The 12,382-nt window shown below is 41.5% G+C and overlaps 1 protein-coding gene across 1 annotated transcript in view; it reads right to left on the reverse strand.

Moving 5' to 3' along the window:
• Positions 1–12,382, reverse strand: part of LOC122563694 (microtubule-actin cross-linking factor 1) — a 536,485-nt gene that overhangs the window by 286,970 nt on the left and 237,133 nt on the right. Inside the window, 2 exon segments of the mRNA XM_087976866.1 lie at positions 4,238–4,350; positions 4,599–4,765. Coding sequence (XP_087832992.1) covers positions 4,238–4,350; positions 4,599–4,765 — 280 coding nt within the window.

Consider the following 12,382-nt stretch of genomic DNA (forward strand, 5'->3'; position numbering starts at 1 on the left):
TGTTACTTCCCTCGAGAACCACAAGGCAAACAACTCATAATTGATAGCCTAAAAGCAGATTCAGTAGGTTCTCTTTAAAACAGTACTCAGATAGTTACAGACATTACATAAAATACGCTTCATACATTAGAGGACTATGATATCTAATTATATTCTTATTCTCAGAACATGGCTGTAACTACAAAGGAGGAAGTGAGGACTGCAGCTGCTGGATATCAGAGTCAAAAAGTGTGATTCTAGAAAAGCACAGCCGGTCAGGCAGCATCTGTGGAGAGCAGGAAAGGCGACATTTTGAGCATGAGGTAGCTTCAACAGGAATGAGGGGGTGGCCCAAGGAGTGCTGAGAGATAAATGGGTGGGGGGTTGCTGGGGGAAGGTAGCTGGGAATGCAATAGTAGATGAAGGTAGGAGGTGATGGTGATCGGTCAGAGAGGAGGGGGGAGCGAATAGGTGGGAAGGAAGATGTACAGGTAGGACAGTTCAAGAGGATAGTGCCAAGTGGGAAGGTTGGATCTGGGATAAGGTGGGGAGAGGGAAAATGAGGAAACTGATGTCAGGACTTATGGCTTATTCCCAGCCGTTCTAAGAAAATGGTGGTGGGTATTCTCCTTCTAAAAGATTATTTTTGATACAACTGAGGGGCCAGCTGGGCTACATCGGGTGACTATTAGGTATCAAGTGCAAGATATGCCAAGACATGCAAGGAGCACATAGTCTAGGTGAGACAGAAACTGTGTAGATGGGAGCACTGCTCCCTTTTCATTGTGGGTAAAAACCTGGTCATTTATATAATAGTAAGGCACTCAACAAGGTTTCAAATGGTGGACTAGATAACAAGATTAAAACTTAAGTTAAAACGAAAATTAAATTAAAATTAAACCTGAGGTACTGAGTATTCTTATATGTGGTGCAGGTCTGGCCCATTCCCTGAACCTGCACCATTGCAATCACCTGAGCCATCTTCCATTTCATCTGGAGGCCAAAGATAGACCATGTTCACAGGAACACCACGCACAAAGTTTCAGCTAAGGAGGGGAAGAATATATCCACCCGGATGACCACCCTGGTGTGCGGCTGTATCAAGCTGTGCATAGACCCTTGGTACACAAACTAGAATTAGAGTGGTTCTGGAAAAGCGCAGGTCAGGCAGCATCCGAGAAGCAGGAAAATAGATGTGCTGGGCAAAAGCCCTTCTGCTTTTCCTGCTCCTCAGATGCTGCCTGACCTGCTGTGCTTTTCTAGCACCACTCTAATCTAGACTCTGATCTCCAGCATCTGCAGTCCTCACCTTTGCCCTTGGTACACAAACACCAAGTGTCACTCCGTACAGAGGTTCTACCTGTCCCTGGTGTTAGGAAGAATGGGTCTGGCATTGGTATCACAGAACACTCCAAGTAGTTGACCACTCTATCAGCTGTACCTTGTGGAAAAAACTTGTAAAGGAAAACACCTTTGCCCACAAGTGCATCAGGGAGTGGTCAGCATGTAGCATCCTCAAGACACTGAGAAAACGAGAAGGCTGATACTGTTGTGTGGCTTCTTGAGCAGACTGTCAAAGTCATTTGGCAGAATTCCTCATTGCTGGAATTTGAAAACAAGCACCAAGATGCAGGTGATGGTTTATGGTGAGAAGGGTACTGCCCATCAGATTCTTCATGGAGACCTGGATGCTCTTTGCCACTGCACGCTGCTTCCTTTGATGTGTGTCTGTGTACACTTATCCTACCACAACTCATTTAAAACAGTCGTTAAAAATTGTCACACATTTCCTTGTAGGATCTGCCTATGCAAAGGAGGTCTGAAGAGAGATGCAGTGATTTTACTGAGGTTCATCTGGGCAGCTCCATGATGCAGGACTCTGTGCTCTATGATCTGTTCCCCACAACACACAGACAAACATTGACTATGCCTGGAGGTCCACCAACCCGGTGAAAGACACTCTTTGGTCTGTTCAAATGTTGTTGGTCATTTAGTGCAAAAATATTACCTCAACTGAATGTTGTAGACTGGCATGCTCCAAAGTCCAGGATGACATACTGAGGGATGCACTAAAGCTTTTACTGCTGCCACCAAGGCACAGAGGGGAAAGACCACTGTCTAAGGTCTTTCTGCCAAAGTACAACAGGGGTTTGATTCAGTTGTCACTCTTTTGTTGCCTCCAATGTATGTAAATTGTGTCCTGCATAATGCAGGGAATGTCAGATCCAAGGTTTGTTTTTATTGATGTGCAAAGTCGCCCAGAACTGTTTTAGTATCTGTGCATCTCCCTAAAGATTTACAAATAAAGTACATCTTTACAATGAACGAAAACCAACCACAGTGGTGTGGGCACTGGAGTCACAGCTATGTCAGCCTGAGTTAAGGTCAGCAGGTTTCCTTCTGGAGGGTCATGTCGCAATAGGATAGCACACTGGAAATAAAACCTCACAATTCCCAAAGTTAAACATTCAATCGAAATACAAAATTCCCTAACTGATCTGCCTTTTTAGCCACAAGTTGACTCAAAATACTGACCAGGTTTCTGTACTTAAGTAGATTCATGTTACAGACAAACTATTGTGAACTGTCAACATGTAACTCTCCTACACACACACACACACACACACAGACAGAGAGCAATGAAGAAAAAATTGTTATTGATAGAAGGGAAAGCAATTTGAGAAAGGGGGGCTCAATAGTTTCTGTCTCCAGTAAATAATCAACAGTCCCTGATCGTTTTGCTTGCCAGGATTGCTATTCTTCAATCTCTCTTCTCCAGGCATTATCCATTTCCTTGCAAGAGGCACAGACAACAGGTTTACAAATGATAAAGTCATTGATTTATTTGTCAAAAATAACAGTTTACAGTAACTGGCGAGGGAAAATAAGCTGGTTTTCTTCAGGTTTCAAGTATTCTCTACTGCAGAGAAATACACCATCTCCCCTTCCACAGGTCTGAAGGATTCTGGTAACACCGTTCATATCTGCAAGTTGTTTAGCTGCAGAACCAAAACATAGTTGATGGCACACAAATGGCCTCTGTCATCCACAGCTGATCACACCTCCATAAACCAGTTATTTGCTGTGAGTCAAATCTCACTTTGCAAACACTACCTGATGCCAGCTCATCTGCAACCAACCTCTCCCATTTCCTTCAATAAAGTGACAATTTAAAGCACCAGTTACACTGAATTTTGATAACTTACTTATAAAAAGTGCACTAAACCCTTCCCACTTGAGTCCACAATCAAAAATACAGAAGAATAGAAAGATATGTCCTTTACAATAGTCACTTTTACTGACTGAGCCTTATTTTTCCCCTATTTCTTCTATAAAATTTATTTTATGAATTCAGATGCTCAAAGTATTGTTGTTGGAACTGAATACATGTTTTCTGGATTATTGGCCCAAGTTTTTGTTATGAAGCAATGGTTCCGAAACAACTAGTGCTGAAGGTTGCATTAAGTTCCACCCAATCTAACTGTATCATAAGGACATGAGTGGGAAATGCAGGACAGTTCAGGATCTCAAGAAAAGCAGAGCTGGAGTGTCACTTGTGGTGCAGGGATAGCATTCCTACCTCTGGACCAGGAGGTCTGGGTTCAAGTTACTCCTGCTCCAGAGGTGTGGAATAACATCTGAACTGATTGATTAGAAAAATAGGTTAAATAAAAACATTAAAATAAAGGCAGACCTGCCACCTGGGTTTCCTGTCTTAGTAACATTAGTGATCTTATTAATGTTCAGCTTATGCTTGATTGCGTTCATGTACTAAATTACATTGTGTTTACGATACGAGCATCTTATCAGACCACCCAGTTGTTTTCCTCTATCACTTAGCAATGTGAGTTCTATCGACCCAGTTAGAAAATGGAGATGGTGGCAGATGCCTACTCAACACCTGGTTGGCAACATATACTTATATGACAAAGGTTTTTGGATCACCGTACTATACCAGTAGCAGAACTTAGTCCTTTTTTTCAAGAGCAGAGGAAATAGAAACTCAAGCACACACCTTGTTACAAGCATTGCAGTTTCAAAACATAGGAATACATCTTGGGAAAACACCATCAGCTAAAAAACAGTGTTAGTGATAAATGCTTGAAAAATATTTTAAATCTAATTGACATTGTGCAGACTCTGAACATTTTATCCATCTTTAGTCGATTTCATACTCAGATGAACAATAATAATGCACGTGTCATATGGCAGAAACACTTTTCTTGTACAGTGTAGTCTCTATAACTTTACAGCCTACCTTCTGGATCCAACAGTCTTGTAACACCAAGTGCTTCAGCAACAGCAAAGGCTTGCTCCAAATTCTCCTGATTGCTCTGAAGTGCAACTTTTTCCATGTCAATGAGGTCTGGTCTGCAAAACCAAGTATCAAATTGACATCAATACACTGAAATTAATTACAAAATAATCAAAATATAAATCATAATTAACATTCTTTTTTAAAATGTAACAAGTCCAATCAAGTAACAGTCACATCTGACATATAAAACTTTTTCAGGGATTGGAAATGTTGAAGTGGGTTATTTGAATTACATATGAACAAAGAAAAAAAGTGGAGAAAGTCAAAACTATATTTGGGCAATTCGATCGCATTAGTTCACCTGTACTTATGGATGATGGCATTGAATACTTTTCCATCACTCCAGCTAGAGGTGAAATTGGAGCATTTTAATCCAGAGTAACCTTCTGTCAATTTCTGCGTCCAAAGTAATAGTTTCTCCTTAGCTGACATGTCACCTGATTCTCCACCCACATAGATCTCCGAGATCTGTAAAAAGAAAATTATTGAAACAGTGTGCCACGGACCAGGCCAAATTCCCTCAAAACATCTCAAAAGAAGGTAGCTTAGACCCTAACTTTTTCTCAATTTAAAGACAGATGTGAAATGGATATTCCAGATGTGCTGCAACTGGGCAAACCACTTGGCTTTAAGCAAAACGGGATTTATTTAATCACAACAGTTGAAACGCGAACAAAAGTGGAATTTAGAATTTAACTATTGAAAACTTAATCAACCAAATACAATAACTATTACCAATTAACTGTTCCAATATATTAACATCCCATAACACATTCCTTGGCAAAAAGGTAAATTCAAACAGATTCTTACAGGCAGAATGGAACATTCAGAGATTTCAGATAAAGTCAGAGGAATCCTTTAGTGAAGCTTGCAACTTTCCCGGACAATAGACAATAGGTGCAGGAGTAAGCCATTCTGCCCTTCTGGCCTGCACCACCATTCAATATGATCATGACTGATTATCCTTAATCAGTATCCTGTTCCTGCCTTCTCCATAACCCTTGATTCCACTATCCTTGAGAGCTCTATCCAACTCTTTCTTAAATGAATCCAGAGACTGGGCCTTCACTGCCCTCTGGGGAAGAGCATTCCAGACAGCCACCACATCTGGAATCACATATCTTGTAAGTGTTACAGCTAAAAGGTAACTAGAAAAAAAAATGAACTGGGAGAACTGATCACTCCCCTCCCATTGTTAAACTAGACTCTTCAATACCTCTGCTTTTATGACCTCTCCAAAAAAACCCAAGGACAAAATAATTTTTTTTTCAAGCGATAGCATTGTCACGACTGCTATATCCAAGTCATATTAAAGTTAAAAATCATACGACACCAGGTTACAGTCCAGGAGGTTTATTTGGAAGTACAAGTTTTCAACTTCCAAATAAACCTGTTGGACTATAACCTGGTGTTGTATTTATCACTTTATCCACCCCAGTCCAATATCGGCACCACCACATCATATTATTTAAGACCATACGCAGAACCAATTCACTACAATTCTGATTCACAGTTAACGAATGTGATTACTGTCATCCATTAAGACAAACTAAAAAAAGCCCCACCATTAAATTAATCACTGATGATACCTGTACCATATCTGGCACGAAGGAAGATTGTTGTGGTCATTCATTTCAGCTCCTGGAAATCTCTGCAGAAGTTCCTCCGTGTAAATGTCCTAAGCACATCATTTCTAGCTGCTTCAATGATCTTCTGACCATTGGTAAGGCAGAAGTGGGATGTTCACTGATAATTGCACAACATTCACCGTTATTTGACTCTTTAGAATCTCATGCAGTCCATGTTCAAATGCAGCAAGGCATAGACAGTATCCAGGTTTGGGCTGATAAGTGCCAAGTAACATTCACAAAGTGCCAGACAATGACCCATTTCTCAGAAGACAGAACTTGCTAATGCCACTGAATGTCAGGGGGCCATTATCATCACTGGATTCTGCACTCACACAGGCATACCACTGACCAGAAACGGAGCTGGGCTATCCATACAAGTATTGTGGCTACAAGAGCAGGTCACAGGTTCAAAATCCTGCAGTATCGCATCTTCTGTCTAAAGCCTGTCCAACATGAAGGGCTTTTGCCCGAAACATCGATTTTGCCTGCCCTCGGATTTTGCCTGTCCTCGGATGCTGCCTGAATTGCTGTGTTCTTCCAGCACCACTAATCCAGAATCTGGTTTCCAGCATCTGCAGTCATTGTTTTTACCTCTCTAACATCTACAAGTGACAAGTCAAGAGTGTGATGGAATACTCTCCACTTGCCTGAATATGTGCAACTTCAACATTAAAAAGCCCACTTGATTGGCACACAATAACAAATATTCATTCCTTCCACTACTGTGTTCAGTAGCAACAGTGTGTTGCTACCATCTACAGTGTGCACCATCTACAAAATGCACTCCAGAAACAGATTTATAAAGGCACCTTTCAAACCGATGGCTACTTCCAACTAAAAAGACAAGAGCAGCAGGAACACCACCACCTGCACGTTCCCTTCCAAGCCACTCAACACCCTAACTTGGAAATATCATCATTCCTTCACTGTCACTGGGTCAAAATCCTGTATCTTCCTCCCTAATGACATTGAGAGTCTACCTACAGCAAATGAACAGCAGGGACTCAAGAATGCAGCTCACATCTCATGAACGAATATAAGAACTACAAAATATATTTGTTGTTTCTCTGTAGCCTCCTTGAGAACAAAGTGGGCAAATGGAATTCATGTGACAGGAATTTTTATATCTGTCCATACACACCCAATTTATTCACTCAAGCCATTAACACATGCAGTACTGTCAGGTTAGATCTGTGCCACTTTTTGAAAAGATATCACTTTGATCAGACTCCAATCCACTGACACATCCAGCTCTAACAAATTGCTAAAATAACATTTCTCAGAGCTAATCAGTATATTCAAGCTCAATTCCAAAAACATGCATACACAATCTATTCTTGTTATAATACTGAGAGAATCTGCTTGAAAGTGTTTTTTTCTTTAATGAGATGGCACTGAAGGAATCTTCTATCCTTTCAGTTGGCCATAAGTTATCAAACAGAAGCAGAGGCATTCTCCTGGTATCAATGCAGCTTGCGAACAGTGCGTCCAAGTTGCCTGCCATGTTGTTTCAAATTACAACAGAAATTAATGTTTCAAGGTACTTCATCTCAAGATGATAAAAGACTTACCAATTTCTACTGGAAGATAATATTAGTTGGTGGGCAAATTCAGCAACACATAGGAACAATGTAGCAGGTGCAGCATAATAGAGCATCTGAAAACACTTCACTAGAATGCATTCAGCAAATGAGATGAGGCTAGGTAACCAGGTGTGCGGACAAAGTAGATATGTTTTAAGGACTTTTAAAAATGTGAAGGAGAGATGGTGTTTAGAAATTCTAGGCAACTGAAAGCAGAGCCAAACGGTGAAGTAATTGAAATCAGGGTTCCCAAAAGCCCAGAACTAAACAAGGTTGTGGGCAATGATGACAATGAATATAGAGGACAGAGGATGAGAATGTAAAAATGGAGTAATTGCTTTACCAGGTGCCAGTGAGTAGAGGAGTCTTGGACAAATAAGACACAGTGTAGATTAGGTCGCAGGAAGCAGAATTTTGGATGACCTCAAGTTTTCCGAGCTTACAACACAGGAGGGAGGCCAGGAATGCAATGGAATAGTTAAGTCTAGATATGACAATGCACCATGAGATCTAACCTTGCTAACTAGTCTCCCATGGGGAACCTTGTTGAACACCTTACTGAAGTCCATATAGATCACATCTACCACTCTGCCCTCAATCCTCTTTGCTACTACTTCAAAAAACTCATTCAAGTTTGAGAGACATGATTTCCCACGCAAAAGACTATCAGTGCTTGCCTTTCCAAATACATGTACATCCTGTCCCTCAGGATTCCCTCCCACAACTTGCCCACCACCGACATCAAGCTCACTGGTCTATAATTCCCTGGCTTGTCCTTACCACACTTCTTTAACAGTGGCACCACGTTAGCTAAGCTCCAGTCTTCTGGCACCTCACCTGTGACAATCAATGATACAAATATCTCCGTAAAGGGCCTTGCAATCATTTCCCTAGCTTCCCACAGAGTTCTAAGGTACACCTGATCAGGTCCTGGGGATTTATCCACTTTCACGCATTTCAAGACAGCACTTCCTACTCTGATGTGGATATTTTTCAAGATGTCATCATTTATTTCCCTACCTTCTATATCTTATGTCCTTTTCCATAGTAAATACAGATGCAAAATACTAATTTAGTATCTCCCCCATCTCCTGTGGCTCCACACAAAGGCCACCTTGCTGATCTTTGAGGGGCCCTGTTCTTTCCATAGTTACCCTTTTGCCCTTAATGTATTTGTAAAAACCCTTTGGATTCTCCTTAATTCTATTTGCCAAAGTTATGTCCCCTTTTTGTCCTCCTGATTTCCCTCTCAAGTATACTCCTACTGCCTTTATACTCTTCTCAGGATTCACTCGATCTATCCTGTCTATGAACTGACATATGCTTCCCTTTTTTTCCTTAACCAAACCCTCAATTTCTTTAGTCATCCAGCATTCCCTATACCTCCCAGCCTTTCCTTTCACCCTAACAGGAATATATTTTCTCTGGACTCTCTGAAGGATTCCCATTTTCCAACCATCCCTTAACCTGCGAACATCTGCATCCAATCAGCTTTTGAAAGTTTTTGCTTAATACCGTCAAAATCAGCCTTTCTCCAATTTACAACTTCAATTTTTAGATCTGGTCTATCCTTTTCCATCACTATTTTAAAACTAACAGAATTATGGTCGCTGGCCCCAACATGATCCCCCACTGACAGCTCAGTCACCTGCTCTGCCTTATTTCCCAAGAGTAGGTCAAGTTTTGCATCTTCTCTGGTAAGTACATCCACGTACACGCAAATTCCTCTCCATCTAAACCCTTTACACTATGGCAGTCCCAGTCTATGTTTGGAAATATACTGGCAGAGAGATTTGTAAGAGCTACTCAGGAGGATTTAAACTAGTAAGATTGTTTGACTCGCTTTTGTTCTCAACTGTACCAGTTTCTGGTTGATCTCTTTCCTCACTACCTCCCTGGGTCCCACCCTCATGTTTTATAAAACCCCCTACCATAACCACCCTATTATTCTTACAGATAACTGAGATCTCCTAACAAAATGGTTTCTCAATTTCCCTCTGACTATTAGGGGGTCAACAATACAATCCCAATAAGGTGATTATCCTTTTCTTATTTCTCAGTTCCACCCAAATAACCTCCCTGGATGCATTTCCAGAAATATCCTCTCTCAGTACAGCTGTAATGCTATCCCTTATCAAAAAGGTCACTCCCCCTCCACTCTTGCCTCCCTTTGTCCTTCCTGTAGCATTTGTATCCTGGAACATTAAGCTGCCAGTCCTGTCCATGTTTCTGTAATTGCTATGATATCCCAGTCCCATGTTCCTAACCATGCCCTGAGTTCATCTGCCTTCCCTTTTAGGCCTCTTGAATTGAAATAAATGCAGTTTAATTTATTAGTCCTACCTTGTTCTCTGCTTGGTCTCTGCCCGCCCTGACTGTTTGACGCGCCTTTGTTCTCAACTGTATCAGTCTCAGATAGATCTCTTTCCTCACTATCTCCCTGGATCTCACCCCCCACCTTATTGGTTTAAATCCTCCTGAGTATCTCTAGCAACTATCTCTGCACCTAAATTGGAAGGGGACTAATATACTGGCAATCTGTCCTCCTTGTACAGGTCACTTCTACCCCAAAAGAGATTCCAGTGATCCAAAAATGTGAATCCTTCTCCCATACATTCATCTGTTCTATCCTCCTATTCCTGCCCTCACTAGCTCATAGCACCAGGAGCAAACTAGATATTACTACCCTTGAGGACCTCCTTTTTAAATTCCTGCCTAACTCTCTGTAATATCCCTTTGGAATCATAACCTTTTCCCTTCCTATGTGTTTGGTTCCAATGCGTACAGTGACCTCCTGCTGGCCCCTCTTCCCCCTTGAGAACATTCTGCACCCTATCTGAAACATCCTTGATCCTGGCACCAGGAAAGCAACACACCATTTTGATTTTTCGTGCTGGACACAAACATCTCTCTGTGCCTCGGGCTAAAAAGTCTCCTAACACAGTCAAACTCTTGGAATCTGACGTATCCCTCATTGCATTACAGCCAGTTTCAATACCAGAAACTTGGCTGTTCGTGCTATGTTCACTTGAGAATCCATCACCCTCCACATTTTCCAAGACAGCATACTTTTTGAAATGGGGATAGCCACAGATGACTCTTGCACCAACTACTTACCTCTCCTGGAGTTAACCCATCTGTGTGACTGTATCTGTGTGACTGTATCTGTGACTCTTCCCCCTTCCTATAACTGCCATCCATCACATCCCCTTGCTCTTGTAAATTCCCCATTGTTTCTGTCTCTCCAACTGATCCATTCGATCTGATAGAATTTACAACCAATGGCATTTATTGCAGGTATAATCCCCAGTAACCCGTAAATGCTCCCTAAACTCCCACATCCGACAAGAGTAGCATATCACTCGACTAAAGGCCATTTTTGCTTCTTTCAATCTACAGACCCAGAAAATAGCACTGTCTTATTCCTCTACAAAACACTGCTTCTGGTTAAATTAATACTTATGACTTATGTTTTAAGTTTAATCATGAGACATATCTCAATAAAACAGAACCAAGAAAGAACCCACTTTACTCACTACTGCAGAGTTATTGAAAAGGCCACACTTAAAACATCCACTTATCTGTTTCTGCGCTGTGACCTCTCCCAAACGGATTCCTCCAAGATCAGTTGTGAATTTCCCAGACACACTCCCATGTCCAACAATACATTTTATTCAAACAGCAAAGGTAGTAACTGTGCAGGTTCACTGCTGTGTCAGTTAGCAATGTGGGCTTCTTTCTCCTGCACTGACCTCACCATGTGATTCCTTTGTCTGTTTCTCTCCCTTTTGAAAGTGCTGTTGTTTTGACTTATTTTCTCCAAAGTTCCAAAACAATGTAACAGCATATAAAACAGTAATTGCTGCTTCTGGAATTTGAGGAAAATCACATCCAACACCTAAAATACCTCAAAACAAAAAAGCAGCTGTTATAGCCAGAAAGTTTTCCCATCCTCCATCCTGGATTACTCAGAATCCTTAGCGGTAGATGTGATCTATATGGACTTTGGTAAGGTGTTCAACAAGGTTTCCCCATGGCAGACTGGTTAGCAAAGGTTAGATCTCATGAACTACAGGGAGAATTAGCCATTTGGATGCACAACTGGTTCAAAAGGTCCAAGACAGAGGGTGGTGGTAGACTGTTGTTTTTCAGACTGGAGACCTGTGACCGGTGGAGTGCCACAAGGATCAGTGCTGGGTCTACTACTTTTTGTCATTTATATACATGATTTGGATAGGAGCTTAAGAGGTATAGATAGTAAGTTTGCAGATGACAGCAAAACTGGAGGTGTAGTAGACAGCAAGAAAGGTTACTTCAGATTACAGTAGGACCTTGATCAGATGGACCAATGGGCTGAGAAGTGGCAGATAGAGTTTAATTCAGATAAATGTGAGGTGCTGCATTTTGGGAAAGCAAATCTTAGCAGGACTTGTACGCTTAATGGTAAGGTCCTAGGGAGTGTTGTTGAACAAAGAGACCTTGGAGTGCAGGTTCATAGCTTCTTGAAAGTGGAGTTGCAGGTAGATAGGATAGTGAAGAAGGTGTTTAGCATGCTTTGCTTTATTGGTCAGAGTATTGAGTACAGGAGTTGGGAGGTCATGTTGCGGTTGTACAGGACATTGATTAGGCCACTGTTGGAACATTGCGTGCAATTCTGGTCACCTTCCTATCGGAAAGATGTTGTGAAACTTGAAAGGGTTCAGAAAAGATTTACAAGGACGTTGCCAGGGTTGGAGGACTTGAGCTATTGGGAGAGGTTGAATAGGCTAGGGCTGCTTTTACTGGAGCGTTGGAGGCGGAGAGGTGACCTTATAGAGGTTTACAAAATTATGAGGGGCATGGATAGGATAAATAGGCAAAATCTTTTCCCT

The sequence above is a fragment of the Chiloscyllium plagiosum genome, unplaced genomic scaffold (genome assembly GCF_037043375.1).
Source record: "Chiloscyllium plagiosum isolate Xiang-an unplaced genomic scaffold, Cpla_swu_hap1 HiC_scaffold_30, whole genome shotgun sequence".
Taxonomy (NCBI): Eukaryota; Metazoa; Chordata; class Chondrichthyes; order Orectolobiformes; family Hemiscylliidae; genus Chiloscyllium; species Chiloscyllium plagiosum.